The sequence below is a fragment of the Rhineura floridana genome, chromosome 6 (assembly GCF_030035675.1).
Source record: "Rhineura floridana isolate rRhiFlo1 chromosome 6, rRhiFlo1.hap2, whole genome shotgun sequence".
In the NCBI taxonomy this organism is placed as follows: Eukaryota; Metazoa; Chordata; class Lepidosauria; order Squamata; family Rhineuridae; genus Rhineura; species Rhineura floridana.
Window position 1 is genome coordinate 77,333,523 of NC_084485.1, and position 16,980 is coordinate 77,350,502.

General features: G+C 46.2%; 1 protein-coding gene across 1 annotated transcript in view; it reads left to right on the forward strand.

The window, feature by feature from the left end:
* Positions 1–16,980, forward strand: part of CELSR2 (cadherin EGF LAG seven-pass G-type receptor 2) — a 129,926-nt gene that overhangs the window by 100,166 nt on the left and 12,780 nt on the right. The window contains exons 17-29 of the mRNA XM_061632519.1: positions 197–291; positions 1,465–1,674; positions 2,664–2,847; positions 5,211–5,354; positions 7,595–7,778; positions 11,562–11,729; positions 11,857–11,983; positions 12,162–12,362; positions 12,760–12,934; positions 13,287–13,399; positions 14,482–14,561; positions 14,997–15,123; positions 16,767–16,889. Coding sequence (XP_061488503.1) covers positions 197–291; positions 1,465–1,674; positions 2,664–2,847; positions 5,211–5,354; positions 7,595–7,778; positions 11,562–11,729; positions 11,857–11,983; positions 12,162–12,362; positions 12,760–12,934; positions 13,287–13,399; positions 14,482–14,561; positions 14,997–15,123; positions 16,767–16,889 — 1,931 coding nt within the window. The remainder of the gene's footprint in view (positions 1–196; positions 292–1,464; positions 1,675–2,663; positions 2,848–5,210; positions 5,355–7,594; positions 7,779–11,561; positions 11,730–11,856; positions 11,984–12,161; positions 12,363–12,759; positions 12,935–13,286; positions 13,400–14,481; positions 14,562–14,996; positions 15,124–16,766; positions 16,890–16,980) is intronic.

Sequence of the window (16,980 nt, forward strand, 5' to 3'; positions counted from 1 at the left end):
TTAGATAGAAAGTAGCACTGATAAATTTCAGAGGTATAGCTGCATTAGTCTATAGTAACAAAATAATAATAACAAAACAATAATAACAAAACATTGAGTGGCCCCTGAAATGCTAACACATGTATTGTGGCATACAGTTTTGGGCCAGAGTCCACTTTGTTAGATGCACACAAGTGACCCTTCTTCCCTCCTACAGGTACTGCTGTGCGGCATTGTGATGAACACAAGGGCTGGCTGACACCCAACCTCTTCAACTGCACCTCACTGACTTTTGCTGCTCTCAAGGGCTTTGTAAGTGCTCTGCTCTCATTGTTTCCTGTTGCCAGAGCTAAGCCACGAGTCCACGGACTTGCTGCCTTTTGGGTATGCGTGTGTGTGTGTAGTTACTGACACTTCTGGTTTGCAGAAATTCTCTGGGTCCAGTCACCAAATACAGTGTTTGTCCTTATTAGACACATATAAGGGAACATAGGAAGCTGCCTTACACTGAGTCCCATCTCTGGTCCTTCTAGTTTAGTATTGTCTATCCTGAGTGTCAGGGGCTCTCCTGGGTTTCAGGCAGGGATCTCTTCTGGTGCTACCTGGAGATGATGGGCATAGAACCTGGGACCTTCTGCATGCAAAACAGACACTCTACCTCTGAGCTACCCCCTGCCCCATTTGGGGATCCCTTAATTATCACTTGGCTGTAAGCTGGGGATGAGGTTTTGAAAGCCTTGTAGCTGCAAGATTCTGGCCCAGAGGCACAACAGCTTCCACACTACCACTTCTACTTGTGGACTGGACTGATTGGACGGTGACGCTAATGTCCTTTGTTGACGAGGAAGTGGAATGCATTTGTCTCATTATTTACTCATTTTTAGCACAGCTATTCACTCGGCCTTTTCTCTGCTCTCACAACCACCAGAACTGTATATGCTTTGAACACAAACACATGCTCATGTTCTAAATTCTGTACCAAGTTAACCCATTTCTGCAGCCCAAACAAATTTAATAAAGTAACCACCTTAACTTGTTTTCGCGTATTGCAAAAATTATAATAAAATTTAAATTGTATGTACATTTACTTCTTTGGCATAATTGATTCCAATTCTCTTAGTGAGCGACTAGCTATGTAGAGCCCGATGCCTCGCATTCTGACTACCACAAGCCCCTTCTGGCTTTGGGGATTTCACCAGGCATATAATCCTCACATTTCCATCTTTATTTTTCAACCATAAGAACTAGAAACTTGAAAGCACAGGCTTTTGGAATGTTGAATTCTGTGATGAGCACTAAATTCTATGGTTGCAGTGACATGGTGTCAGCACAGTCCTGATAACCATGAAGCAGAGTTGCCATTATCACTGTGTTTTACAGATACAAGCTGAGATTGAAGTGTCCGGGGGGGACTGCATTTGGCCTGTGATCCTGTTTTGTTTTAAGTGCTTGGTGCTGAGTGTCTTTATCTTCCCTGCGGAGTAGGCAGAGAGGTTGTGGCGGAATGAGTCACTCTTGGACACTGAGCAGTCTCAACGGGTGGCGCTCCAGCTTCGCAACGCTACGCAGAACACAGCCAGCTTCTTTGGCAGTGACATCAAGGTGGCTTATCAACTCTCAGCCCAGCTCCTGAAACATGAAAGCATCCAAGAAGGCTTTGGCTTGGCAGCTACACAGGATGTGCACTTCACAGAGGTAAACCCATGGGCTCAGGCTCACATGAAGTTGTAACTGTGAATGCACGGCAAAGGGATGCACAAACTTGGAAGGGGCAAGCAGGCAGGTTTGGCACTGGTGCACGAAATGGGCTTTTTTGCTGTGGTTGCAGTGCCAGAAGACTGCTGCAGTGGTACCTGGCTGGTCTGCTCCTGTGCAACAAGTTTCACCCAATGCAAGTGGCTCAGCAGAAAAAACATGATGAGCATCCTGTTGCACCCAAGCACTCAGTGATGCCCTTGGAGGATGCTGGAGAGGGTCAGTTCAGCTTGGAAGAAAGTGACACTTGGCATCATTTGAGTTTGACGTAATCTTCTTTGACCCATGCCCCCTTTGGCTGTCAAATCTCATAATGAAGACTGAGAATTACACTGGCCAGGATCTCAGCCAGCAAGGGAATGGTTCAGGACAGTACCAAACAGATCCATCTACAAAGCCAAATTCCCAAGTGAACAGGGGAGGTTGGTCCCTTAAGGCAAATGGGTCAGTGTTCCACCATCCTCAGTCTGCCCTCAGCCACCTCCCTCTTGCCTGCTTTCTTACTTACAACTAGTCCAGAGGGTGACACTGGCTGCCACCCTCCTCCTCAGTCTCAGTGTTGCCTTTGCAGGGGAAAGGAGGGGGACAAAACTAGAATGTGTTGGCTCCGCTTCTCACTGGCTCTGGCTCTGCCTGTCATTAGCTCTGGCTCTCTCTGCCTTTTGCTCTATCAGTCCCAATGGACACCAACCACTATTGCACGTGAAAACAATTTTCTTAGTGCCACTGGGCTCTCAAATGCTACAAATGTTGCCTGTCCCTTGCATAGGAATCCCAGTAATTGGTGTGCTGTCCCACAATGGGCTGTTATAACTACATGGATTTTCTATAACCCCCACGGAAAATCTCCAGCCCCACCTCTTGAAATAACTATATATTCTAAGCCACTCCCAGCCATCTCTCACTGTGCTTTCCTTTTGGTCCTGTAGAACCTACTCAAGGTGGGCAGCGCTCTGCTGGATACTGGCAACAAACGCCACTGGGAGCTGATTCAGCAGACAGAGGGTGGCACAGCACAGCTGCTCAAGAATTTTGAAGATTATGCCAGCACTCTGGCCCAGAATATGCGCAAGACGTACCTGAACCCTTTCACCATCATCACACCCAATATTGGTGAGAGCATAATAATCATTAAGGCTGTTTCCTGATGAAAGTCTTAGTAACCTGGTTTTAGTTGATTAGTTCAGCAATTAAAAATGCACACGTTTGCATGTGAATCAAGAAATACTACTGAAGGAGAAAAAAAATCAAATTAGGAAAATAGGAAGCTGCCTTTTATTGAGTCAGACCATTGGTCCATCTAGCTCATTATTGTCTGCACTGACTGGCAGCGTCTCTCCAGGGTTTCAGACAGGGAATCTCTCCTAGCCCTACCTGGAGATGTGGAGGATTGAATTAAGGACCTGCATGCAAAGCAGATGCTCTACCACTGAGCTACAGCCCTTCCCTTATGTGTGATTATGCATGCATACATTTTAGAAAAGGTATTTCCCTGTGTGTGTGAGAGAAGAGGGAATGCATAACAGATGGAGAACCTGTGGCCCTCCAGATGTTGTTGGCCTACAAATCCCATACTCCCTGGCTATTGGTCATGTTCGCAGGGTTGTTGTAGTCCATCAACATCAGGAGGGCCACAGGTTCCACATCCCTGTTCTAAGGTGATGCTTGCTGTCAGATGCTGCCTGATTAATCAGGAATACTTTCCTAGTTGATAAAAAGTGTTTAAGTCAATTCATCTGTTATTCTTATTATATTTGTCAGTTGCTTGCTATCCAAAGGTCTCCAAGCGATTTACAACACTGTTAAAAATAAAAACAAATACATCATTCCATCAAAAACACCCAATAAAAACACCACCGTCACCCATACTGTGACAGGATGTTTTGGCAGCACATTAATAACAAACAGTATCATCCTAGTCTATCAAAAGCCTGGGAAAAAAGATAAGTCTATACCTGGCACTGAAATGTCAGTGAAGGCATCAAGTCGACCTTACTGGGCAGCACATTTCACATATGGGGAGCCACAACTGAAAAGGCCTTCTCCCTTGTCACCACCCTCTGAGCTAGGTCTCAGAAGAAGATCTAAGGGTCTGGGTAGGTTCTAATCACTTAATCAACAAAATTCCTAACAATAATGAAAAATGTAATAGACTTGATCATTTCTTTTGAGCCAAATAGTTTTTTTAAAAAAAAATACATACAAAATGAAGTCACAATAACACAAAATAACTATAACAGCTCCAACTGTTTGGAACTGACAGCTCCCCAGACTCCTCCATTCCAGCAACCATAGCAAGTCATCATAGCAGGCAATGGAACATGCCATTCTACAGCTCTGCTTTAAATTAACACCCCCCAAAAAGAAACCTAAATGTCATCCTGACATCTAATGCAATAAGTACATGTATATATTTTCAGAACTTAAAAAAGTAAGGAAATGAAAATACCAAAATGCTTATGCAACCTTTAACAACTTATAATAGCAGCACTAAGAGTGATGTTTTAATTGATTGGAACAGCCCTACAATAATAGTTAGGAGTTCCAAGCTGATAATAAGTTAACATTTTTTTTATCTATGTTTTGGTGGATTGTAGTAGGTTTTCTTTCGTTTGCCCATGTATAAACAGAGATCTCTGTGGACTGTACAGACATTAGCATCTGTTTCTTCTGATCCAGGCAAAGATTCTTGTGGACTAGGCACACAATTGTCTGTATTTACAGTTTCCACTCCCAAGGGGCAGTAACTCTCAGCATCAGGGTAAAGTGAGCTGGTGAATTCAGTGTTGAGAGATACATTTAAATCATCAGTGGTTTGGGTATTAAATTGATACGGAAGACAACAACATTCAGCTTAGTCTTCATAATCAGAAGTCTCTAGTGTGTATAGAGTGGCTGTTCCTGGTACTGTTCATTTGAACCCCCTCATTAGTTCAATGAATGCATGAGGGGGTCATGGGGCATGCTATGTAGCTCCAGACTGCCAGTGTACATGCCAGCTTCATGCTTGGTAGTTGGCAGGAGGCACAATAGGTGCACTGGTGTTGGCACAGGGCTACACAGCGTAGCCTCATGATCCCCTTACACATTGATTTAACAGTTGAGGTGATTTAACCCCGTATCGTTCACCACTGTACTCTACACCAGCTGTATGATGAATAGGCATGATCTGCATGTGTGCTTTATTTCTTGTCCGTATGAAATGATCTGAAATGTTATGTTAATTGTCAGAGATGAGCTGGGATTCATGGGAAAACTAGCTGGGAAATGTAGGGAGAAATAGGTTGGGAGAAATAAACTGGAAGATGGGAAGGAAGGAACGCTGCCCCAGCCCCAGCCCAAGCCCTGTGTTCAAAGCTCTCCACTCTGCGCATAGCCTCCTCCCTGGCAAAGGTAAGGATTTATGAGCTGGGTTGTGTAGCTGCACAGCTAGTTTGATGCCTAATGATAAGAGGCTTTGGGGTTCTTTTGTGCAGTTATTTCTGTGGTGAGGCTGGAGAAAATGAATTTCGCTGGTGCAAAGCTGCCTCACTATGAGGCACTGCGGGGCGAGAAACCTGCAGACCTGGAGACTACTGTCATCTTGCCTGAAAGTGTCTTCAAAGCTCCAGAAAGCAAACGTGAGTTTTGGGCTTGTGAATGAAAATTTCTTGGCCTTCTGGAAAGGGTTGGGGACAGTGGGCTTTCTCTAACAGGACAGTCCTGTTTGACTGGTCCAGATCTTTGACACAGAATATGAGCAATAGGTAACCATTACCATATAAATTGGTAATTTATAGGTGGAACCTGCAACAGAATGTTGCTGCATGGAGTGGTTCTGTTTAGGGTTCCATGCATTCTATTCCATTTCCCCCTCCCCACCCCCGAAACCTGGATTTTCAGCCCCCTGCCAAACAGTCTGTCAACATTCAATGGCCATTGAACATGCTCAGTCCTCATTGGGGTGCTTTGGAGTGTGCCCCCTTAGGGTTCACCCCCCAAAATTTTGTACTCCTGCAAACTTTGGAGTTTCCCCAAGCCTATTGATACCTTCCTTGGCCGTGTGGGTGGTGCCATTTTGGCTACATAAGCAACAGCATTCACAGGCTGAACACTGGAAATAGAGGAAATTGTAATTCGGTGATTGCTGTTCAGAACTCAGACTACTGAACCATATTTGATATCTTGATAATTATTCCAATGCTCAGGGCAGACCTAGCAGGGAGTTATTTGGTGGGCTTCAGGGGCATTGGTGGAGTTTGTGGAAGCAGAGGCCAGAGCCTGGGCAGGAGATCGTTCATGCAAAGTCATACTGAAAGTCACAATTGGGGCCAAAATACATATAATAGGCAGTTCTTATCACCAGGGCTGGCGCCAAAGGGGGGCCAGGTCGGGCCCTGGCTGAGGGCCTCTCCTTAGGGTGTGGAGGTAGCGCTCCCCTTCCGCGATCCTCAGCAGGGTCAACTTCCAACCCTGCCACAGATCGCAGAGATGGAGCTCCCAGCCCCTACCGCCATCTTGATTGATAGCAGGCATGTGCTCGCACGCAGCATAAGGTGCATGCATGCCATCAACAAAGATGGCGGCAGGGGTATCAGCCCCTTAGAGAAGCCTCCACTGCCATCTTGGTTAACGGCATGCATGCACGCTATGCTCATGCGCACACATGCCTGCAGAAAGAGAGAAGAAGTAGGTGGAGCAGTCCCGCATGGTCTGGGAAGGGGCTGGGAGCAGGGGGCCTGGGGCAGGCTGATGCCAGCCTTGCTCATCAACCTCCCTCTTTAAGGTTTAATTTTTCCATAAAGAAGAACAGCCAGAGAGGAGCTGAAATTGAAAATAGAGAACCATGAGGGGGACGCCTAGCTTGATCTTTTCCTTTTCTGTTTGTCCATTCGAAATCTCTCCTCCAAGCTGTTTTTTTCCTTGTGACTGAAAAGGTTGGGTCCCCTATATTTTTTCTCATAGGTGGGAAAACAGCTTGGGGAAGATCTTGAGTGGACAAACAGCAGGCCCACCTCCCGCCAGATCTTTGCTCCCAAGTTCCACTTCCTGCCACTGCTTCTCATTTAAAAAAAATCAGGAAGGAGGACAAATCACAGAACTACTCAGTGAGGACAAGGAGATGGGCTGGGCTAGAAGAGGCTGAGGGAGAGAGTTAAGGATGCCAAGAGGGCTGGGGAAGTGCCAGGGCCAAGGAAAGAGCCTCTCCAGGAGATTGGCCAGTTTGATGCATGATTTAGACTCAGATTCCAGAAAGCTGGGAGGAATTGAAAACCAGTTCAGAAGCTAAAGAAGGTCAGATCCTGGGAAAGCAACCAGAGGTCACCTTCACACTAAGAAGTACTCCAGAATCACAGTTAATAGTTGGGTTGGGTCAGAAGTGGTCCTTTGAAAGTGATGACATGACACTGAGGCAGTGGTCACTCCAGGTTGCTGCTGGAAGGTAGTCCATGAAAGAGCCCCCTTGAGATGAAATAACTACAGCTCTGGCACCCTGCTTTGAGTGTTTTTTTTTGCAGAAAAGTCTATAAATCCTGGAAATAAAATGGAATCGTAGGGTTGGAAGGGGCCTATAAGGCCATTGAGTCCAACCACTAGCTCAATGCAGGAATCCAAATTGAAGCATACCCAACAGGTGGCTGTCTAGCTGCCTCTTGAATGCTGCCAGTGTTGGAGAGCCTACCACCTCCCTAGGCAATTGGCTCCATTGTCATACAGCTCTAACAGATTTTCAGCTGAAATCTGGCTTCCTGTAACTTGAGCCCATTATTCTGTGTACTGCACTCTGGGATGATTGAGAAGAGATGGAGGATCTAGCCTGGCTTGGCCTGCTTCTTAGGCAAAGTAATATCCCACTCAGTGTCTCATGCTCACTTTCCAGAACCTTCTATGGCCAATGCCAAGCATCTCCCTGGCAGTGGCGAGGAAGAAGAATCTGCCCTGATGACAAGACAGAAGAGGCATCCAGATCTGAATGAGGGCCAGGCCATTGCCAGTGTGATCATCTACCGCACGCTGGCAGGTCTGCTTCCTGAGCAGTATGACACAGATAAGCGGAGCCTGAGGTAACATAACCTGCCCCCACAAAAAATATAGATGCATACTCAGCAGCAGAGGGTGTTGGGACTCCTCAAATACCCATGAAGATGATATGAAATGTCTGAATGTCCCATAGGAGAGGCCAGTTTAGAGACCTGGAATATCTATCCAAAGGGGTCTGGCCATGCCATACTCATCCCCTCATTTGCTGAAGAGATTGGGCCCCATAGCCTGTCATTGAAGCCCCATTAGCATCTATGGGCCCCATTCCCTATCACTGAAGCTCTGTCAGGTACCTGGCCTCCTTTCCACCAAGTATGGGACAGGGGGACCTCAGCCCCAGGAGTAAAATGTTTTTAAAAGATGTGTTTTTAAATTTGTATATTTGTTTTAATGTTTTTAGTTACTGTAACCGCCCAGAAAGCTTCAGCTATGGGGTGGTATATAAGTACAATAAATAAAATAAATAAATAAAATGTGGCCTTCCAGGCCTCTCTCTCTTTGGCCTGTGTGACTGTCCCCAGGCCACGCACACGCTTCAGCCACACCCCCTCTTTCAGGCCATGTCCCTCAACAGCCCTACTTCTTACCCTAGTTGAGTGCTTTTGTCTGACAATAATGTGACACTGAACTCTGATAATGCCTCTTGCTTGCCTGGGTGGAGGATAGAGGGGAGTATGAGTGTGCAGAAACTAGAAACTGGTCTACTGTAGCCTACTAGTGTGTAGAAACTAGCCTACTATACAAAGCTAAATTTTACATTTGTTGCTTCACTCACTTTTGCCTCTGACCCTGACCACCACCAGCATGTGGCCCCTAGAAGGTTCCCCAAATAGGAATGCGTCCCTCAGTTTGGAAAAGGTTCCCCACCCCAACCAAGCAGATGATTTCCAGCTTGGTCTTAGAGGAGAGCATTGATATAGTGAGCATAACGGAGACCTGGTGGAATGGAGAAAACCAGTGGGATACGGTTATCCCTGGATATAAACTATATCGGAAGGACTTCAACTACTTGGACATAGACTGGCTGCATATGTGTTCCAGTCATGACAAAGAAGCAAAGTTTCTAGATATTCTAAATGACTATTCCCTAGACCAGTTGGTCATGGAACCGACCAGAGGGACGGCAACCCTGGACTTAATCCTCAGTGGGGACCGGGACCTGGTGCGAGATGTAAGTGTTGTTGAACCGATTGGGAGCAGTGACCACAGTGCTATTAAATTAAACATACATGTAACTGGCCAATTGCCAAGAAAATCCAACACGGTCACATTTGACTTCAAAAGAGGAAACTTCACAAAAATGAGGGGATTGGTAAAAAGAAAGCTGAAAAACAAAGTCCAGAGGGTCACATCACTCGAAAATGCTTGGAAGTTGTTTAAAAACACTATATTAGAAGCTCAACTGGAGTGCATACCGCAGATCAGAAAAGGTACCGCCAGGGCCAAGAAGATGCCAGCATGGTTAACGAGCAAAGTCAAGGAAGCTCTTAGAGGCAAAAAGTCTTCCTTCAAAAAATGGAAGTCTTGTCCAAATGAAGAAAATAAAAAAGAACACAAACTCTGGCAAAAGAAATGCAAGAAGACAATAAGGGATGCTAAAAAAGAATTTGAGGAGCACATTGCTAAGAACATAAAAACCAACAACAAAAAATTCTATAAATACATTCAAAGCAGGAGACCATCTAGGGAGACAATTGGACCCTTGGATGATAAGGGAGTCAAAGGTGTACTAAAGAACGATAAGGAGATTGCAGAGAAGCTAAATGAATTCTTTGCATCTGTCTTCACAGTGGAAGATATAGGGCAGATCCCTGAACCTGAACTAACATTTGCAGGAAGGGATTCTGAGGAACTGAGACAAATAGTGGTAACGAGAGAGGAAGTTCTAAGCTTAATGGACAATATAAAAACTGACAAATCACCGGGCCCGGATGGCATCCACCCGAGAGTTCTCAAAGAACTCAAATGTGAAATTGCTGATCTGCTAACTAAAATATGTAACTTGTCCCTTGGGTCCTCCTCCGTGCCTGAGGACTGGAAAGTGGCAAATGTAACGCCAATCTTCAAAAAGGGATCCAGAGGGGATCCTGGAAATTACAGGCCAGTTAGCTTAACTTCTGTCCCTGGAAAACTGGTAGAAAGTATGATTAAAGCTAGATTAACTAAGCACATAGAAGAACAAGCCTTGCTGAAGCAGAGCCAGCATGGCTTCTGCAAGGGAAAGTCCTGTCTCAGTAACCTATTAGAATTCTTTGAGAGTGTCAACAAGCATATAGATAGAGGTGATCCAGTGGACATAGTGTACTTAGACTTTCAAAAAGCGTTTGACAAGGTACCTCACCAAAGGCTTCTGAGGAAGCTTAGCAGTCATGGAATAAGAGGAGAGGTCCTCTTGTGGATAAGAAATTGGTTAAGAAGCAGAAAGCACAGAGTAGGAATAAACGGACAGTTCTCCCAATGGAGGGCTGTAGAAAGTGGAGTCCCTCAAGGATCGGTATTGGGACCTGTACTTTTCAACTTGTTCATTAATGACCTAGAATTAGGAGTGAGCAGTGAAGTGGCCAAGTTTGCTGATGACACTAAATTGTTCAGGGTTGTTAAAACAAAAAGGGATTGCGAAGAGCTCCAAAAAGACCTCTCCAAACTGAGTGAATGGGCGGAAAAATGGCAAATGCAATTCAATATAAACAAGTGTAAAATTATGCATATTGGAGCAAAAAATCTTAATTTCACATATACGCTCATGGGGTCTGAACTGGCGGTGACCGACCAGGAGAGAGACCTCGGGGTTGTAGTGGACAGCACGATGAAAATGTCGACCCAGTGTGCGGCAGCTGTGAAAAAGGCAAATTCCATGCTAGCGATAATTAGGAAAGGTATTGAAAATAAAACAGCCGATATCATAATGCCATTGTATAAATCTATGGTGCGGCCGCATTTGGAATACTGTGTACAGTTCTGGTCGCCTCATCTCAAAAAGGATATTATAGAGTTGGAAAAGGTTCAGAAGAGGGCAACCAGAATGATCAAGGGGATGGAGCGACTCCCTTACGAGGAAAGGTTGCAGCATTTGGGGCTTTTTAGTTTAGAGAAAAGGCGGGTCAGAGGAGACATGATAGAAGTGTATAAAATTATGCATGGCATTGAGAAAGTGGATAGAGAAAAGTTCTTCTCCCTCTCTCATAATACAAGAACTCGTGGACATTCAAAGAAGCTGAATGTTGGAAGATTCAGGACAGACAAAAGGAAGTACTTCTTTACTCAGCGCATAGTTAAACTATGGAATTTGCTCCCACAAGATGCAGTAATGGCCACCAGCTTGGATGGCTTTAAAAGAAGATTAGACAAATTCATGGAGGACAGGGCTATCAATGGCTACTAGCCATGATGGCTGTGCTCTGCCACCCTAGTCAGAGGCAGCATGCTTCTGAAAACCAGTTGCCGGAAGCCTCAGGAGGGGAGAGTGTTCTTGCACTCGGGTCCTGGTTGCGGGCTTCCCCCAGGCACCTGGTTGGCCACTGTGAGAACAGGATGCTGGACTAGATGGGCCACTGGCCTGATCCAGCAGGCTCTTCTTATGTTCTTATGTTCTTATCCAGGGACTAAATGGGGAGCAGGGCTCTCTTGTTGTTGTTGTTGTTGTTGTTTGTTGTTGTAGGGAGCAGGACACTGTTGTTGTTGGTTTATCTTAGTGTGTGGTGGTAGCAGAAGTCTAGAAACAGTGAGACTGGCCACTAAACAAGGCTGACACTTTAGACAGATAGGAAACAGGGATGTCATTTCATATTTGCCATGTGTCCTCACAGAGTCCCCAAGCGCCCCATCATCAACACCCCAGTGGTGAGCATCAATATCCATGACAATGATGCCCTCATGCAACGGGCCCTTGAGAAGCCCATCACAGTGCAGTTCCGGCTGCTGGAAACTGAGGAGCGGACCAAGCCTATCTGTGTCTTCTGGAACCACTCCATCTTGTGAGTCCCACATCCTAGACAAAAAGGTCTGGGGGGTAAGGATGTTGGGAGGAGAGGGGGCGGAGGGAGAGGTACTCAGTGACATCCTAAGGCTAACAGTTTTGCCTTGACTCTGCTTTTTTCCCAGGGTCAGTGGAACTGGTGGCTGGTCAGCCAAAGGCTGTGAGGTTGTCTTCAGGAATGAGACACACGTGAGCTGCCAGTGTAGCCACATGACCAGCTTTGCTGTGCTGATGGACATTTCACGAAGAGAGGTGAGAGAGACAATCAGGAGCCCATCTCTGGGAGATGACCCCAAAGGAGAGTGCTGAAGAAAGAGGTGGGATTGTGACAGGGATGAAGCTCCTCCTTCCCAGAGTGGAAGAACGTGACATCATCCCTAAATCCACACCTTCCTAATATGTTTATGGATACACACTCTCTTCTTCCTAGAATGGTGAGATCCTGCCCCTGAAGACCATTACATATGTCTCCGTTGCCGTGACGCTGGGCAGCCTTCTGCTCACTTTCCTCTTCCTGGCTGGCCTGCGGGCCCTGCGATCCAACCAGCAAAGCATCCGCAAGAACCTCGTGGTGGCACTGTTTCTCTCCGAGCTCATCTTCCTACTGGGCATCAACCAGGCTGACTTGCCAGTGAGCTCCTGGGGTGGGGTGGGAGGCTATGGGAGCAAGGACAAGGGACTCAGTGCAATAGGCCAAAACCATGCTTCCAATCCCTATTGTACCTGGCGGCACCAATGTGATCTCTGCTCTGAGTTTGGAGCCCATTGCTAATAGCTGCTGGTAGCTAAAAGGACAATGCAGTGTTAATCTGGCACATCTGTGTCCTTCCCAGTTTGGGTGCCTTTGAGGCTGACCAAAGGAGTCAGCTGAACTGCAGCACCTTTTGGAGCTGCAAGACAAAGAGGGGGGACTAGGGCAAATACCCACTCACTTGTGTGTACACAGGTGCAGTTTTATCATTTTTACTTGTGTATTTGTGCACATAGGATCCAGGCTTCCTAACCAATTTCCTTTCTCCCCTGTCCAGTTTGCCTGCACTGTGATTGCCATCTTGTTGCACTTCTTGTACATGTGCACCTTTGCCTGGGCACTCCTGGAAGCGCTGCACATCTACCGCATGCTGAGTGAGGTGCGCGATATCAACTACGGCCCCATGCGCTTCTACTACATGGTTGGATGGGGCGTGCCAGCATTCATCACAGGTGAGCCCCACACCAGACACTACATATCCTTGTTCAGGGCCATCCTGCCACTCTGAGCCCTTGACATTCCTTTGTGAATCCTTAGTTTGGCAACCAGAAGGCAGCAGGTGACTCCGTGCCCTGTTTGTTCTGTAGTGGACATCTGGGGGTGAAGTCAAGCCAGAGCCAGAGAAGACCATCCTAAATGGGCTGAGATAGAACTCGCTCCATTTGTACACTTTACTTGGGTTCCTGCTATTCTGGCCATGAGCTGCCATCTGAGTGATGGTCCTCTGAGTGACAAGATGAAAATACCAAGGAGACCCGCTTCCTCTTCCCTCTGATGATGGTTCTGTGCGGCATCTTTCTTTAGGACTTGCTGTGGGCCTGGACCCTGAAGGTTATGGGAACCCAGATTTCTGCTGGCTGTCCATCTATGACACACTGATTTGGAGCTTTGCTGGACCCATTGTTTTTGCTGTTGCAGTGAGTATAGAAACAAGGGATGGGTGGAGGGAAAGGCAAAAGCACCAGCAGAGAGAAGTAACCTGGCCTTATGGGGACTCGCGTTGGACCACTTTGACTCTCTGGCTTACATCTGGGAAAGCTGTAAAGCAGTGTTGGAGAAACTCCAGCCTGCAAGCCTGATTAGGTCTGGCAGGGGTTGTAACATGGCCTGCAAGTCTATTTTTCCCAGGCCACACACACCTGTCCCACACTCCTGATGTCGTATGTGATATCAGGTGTGAAGTAGATATAGACATAGCTGCAAAGGAATAATTGGGAGCCTTAAAGTGTGCTGTCAGTTGTTCCATGGTAAGAGGGGCTTGTGTCTGGTGGCTTGTACTTTTGGCATCAACTGCAAACCTCACTGGGATTGGTTCCATTCAGGAGCTCCCAACTGTGGAACTGATCTTTGCCAAAAGTGGGGTTTGCAGCCACTATCCGAGTTCCCGAGTGCAGCCAACCTCTGCCAAAGCCAGGTTTGCAGGCACTGCCAATTGGCAATCAGCAATGCCTACAAACCCTGCTTTGGCAGGTATCTTCCTTTGTGGTCTGACTTGAGTTCCTTTGCAGCCCCTCATGGTAATATCAGGTGATTGACAGGTGAATGGTCCCACCTGTCAGGATCCAGCTGGCCAGCCAAATCCTGTTCCCCACTCCTCCTGCAAACAGAGAAAAAAGAGAGTGACTAGAGCAGGTGAGAGTGGTAGCCCAGATCCTCATCTATGGGTGTAGAGGCTATCTAGTTCTGTAATTCTCTTTTCCCATCAGAGATCTCTGGAAGATGCCTGGAAAAGAAAATAATTATATCTGTTGTAGCAGTGGAACTGGGAAAAAGCTGAATCATAGCCTTTCTCCCTGTTCTGGCGAGAGCGCCCAGATTTTTTCCCCAGCATCATCATCCAGGGAGAGAGCTGATCTTTGCAAGGACAGGAAGGACAGGGTATACTAAAGGAATAAAGCTGATCCTGGTTCTAATGTCATGGAAATGTTCCAGGTTTGGGAGGACCTTGGATTAGCTGGAAGGGGGCTACTGCTAACCTTTTCCCTCTCTTCTCTCACAGATGAGTGTTTTCCTCTATGTCCTGGCCACCAAGGCCACTTGTGCTGCTCAGCAACAGGGTTTTGAGAAGAAGGGGACAGTGTAAGTCCTAGTGTTGCTCTGGTTCCTCTGCACTTAAGACCCCGTATGGGCACTTAACTGTCTTGCTGTACCTCCTACACTGTCCTGCCACTTTTTTCCCGCAGCCTGAGCCTGCCCATCTCTGCTGCTCCTGCTTTTTTCACTACTGTGTCATGTCCATCACTGTCTTCATCACACTATTTTCTCCCTGCTGAAAAGTCTTGCTCAGTGCTTTGCTGTATTGCTTTGCTGTTTTCTGTGTCCAGCATTTTTGCTGCCATTTCTCCTCCTGTTGCCTTCTGCCAGGCCACTTTTCCCAACTTTTGATGAAGGGGATCCATGTGGAGAACATGCTGTAAGGGCCATGGCTGGCATGGGCCAGTGGACAGAAACTCAGGGGGCTTTGGGAGGCTGTGTGGGAGAAATCCTGCTGACTGTGCTCCTTCCTCATTGTAGCTCCGGCCTACGCTCAGGCTTTGTCTCCCTTCTGCTGATCAGTGTCACCTGGTTGCTAGCTCTGCTGTCTGTCAACAGCGATGCCATCCTCTTCCACTACCTCTTTGCTGGCTTCAACTGCCTCCAGGTATGGCGGGAACCAGGTAGAGGCTGAGCATGGAAGGAGGGGTTGGTATGGAATCTCCCGAGATCAGTTGTGTTTGTCCAGTGGCATTACTAGGTTCTGCGCTCACTCCCAACCATACATTGATAGCGTTGCCAAATCCCCCCATTTAAATTTAGTCTTCGCCAATTTCCTTTCCTTTTTCACAGTGAGATGTTCACCTGAATCTCACAGAGTTCTCAAGCCAAAACTTAGTTTAAAGGGTTTTATGTGGTTTTTGAGTATGGCTGGTGTGTTAGGTTTTGCACATAATTTTGTACATCAACATGCTGAACGTCAACAAAGCTGCAGGTGCCATGGGGTTTACATGACTTTACAGGGGATTAGATGACTTCATGGAGGATAAGTCTGTTAATGACTAGTAGCCATGGTGGCTAAGTGGAACCTCCCATGTTCAGGGGGAGTATACCTCTGAATACCAGATGCAATAGGGTTGGTTATTGCCTTCCTGCCCTGCTTGAGGGCTTTTCTGAAAGATATGATTGGCCATTAGGGGAAACAGAATGATGGATTATATAGATCTTTGGTTGGAGCAAACAGACCTCTTGGTATATTCTTGAGAGAGTCATGACTAGGGATGGGATTCGCTGCCTAGTTCCGATCCGCTTGTATTCCAGTAGTCCATTGTTCGATCTGGATCTGCCTTTTTTTGGTTTCTGCTTCATTTGGCACTTGCCGATTCGATCTGCTGTTGTTGTTTTTGGTTTTATGTAAATGATCACAGTGTTCCACATGGTTTATTTTTTCCTATTTATCACATATACGCACTGTTATGAATGCATCAAGCTAGAGGAATTACAAAGATAATTACATAAAATTGGGGAGGGGAATAAAAAAAAAAACAATCCATGCCGATTACAGTCACAGCCTGCCACTAAAAAATCCATGCCATTACAGCTGCAGCCAGCCACAAGAAATCAGTGCGAGTCTGAAAAGATAGCGGACTGTCGGATTCAGTCAAAATCTGGTACTAAGTCTGATTTAGTGGATATTCTTCCCCATCTCTAGTCATGACCATAGCTCAAGATAGCTACTAGAGTTTCATGGATCAGCAGATTTCCTTGCTGATTAGATATCACACAGTTTGCAAATCCTGAAACACTGTGGCAAAACGTTTGTTGTGTTTAAGTCATTAGGAAGATATTAGTTTGGATTATGATCTCCGCCCAAAGGATTGATCTCTAGCTTTGCTTATAATGGAAACTGCCATGCAAAAAATGTCATTTTTATAATTTCTTTATTTCCCCCCTCTAAGATAGCACCTTACTTATTTGATTATAATAAAATAAAAAGGAACAATAATTCTCAGTGTGGAAATAGGTTACATCTCTACTGATTCACCCAGATTATGTGGAGTCTATTGCAATCTTTGGAAAATGTGCTTTGATATGCTTTTTAATAAAAGTGTTACTCTGTGTATTTGTGTGTGTGGAAGGAAAGAGGCAGGAAAAGAACAGCAGTACCATGTAGGATAGAAGGTGGATGTCAGGGCCTGTAAATTCGATCATGGACTTTCCCTTGATGGTGGTGATAGCTTCCTGAATACAGTCTGGGATGCTCCCGAATAAGCCATTCGAGACTTGTGAGCTCTTTGGTTTCTTCCACAGGGACCCGTAATCTTCCTCCTCTGTGTCATCTTATGCAAAGAAGTGAGGAAGGCTCTCAAATCTAGTTGTGGCAAGAAGCACAGCCCAGACCCCACATTCACCACCAAATCTACTCTGACAGCGGTGAGTATTAGAGGAAATGGGAAAGACCCATTAGCTTTATAAGCAACGGACTTTGAGGGTCAATGTGTATGGCCAGGGGACTTTCTGTAGG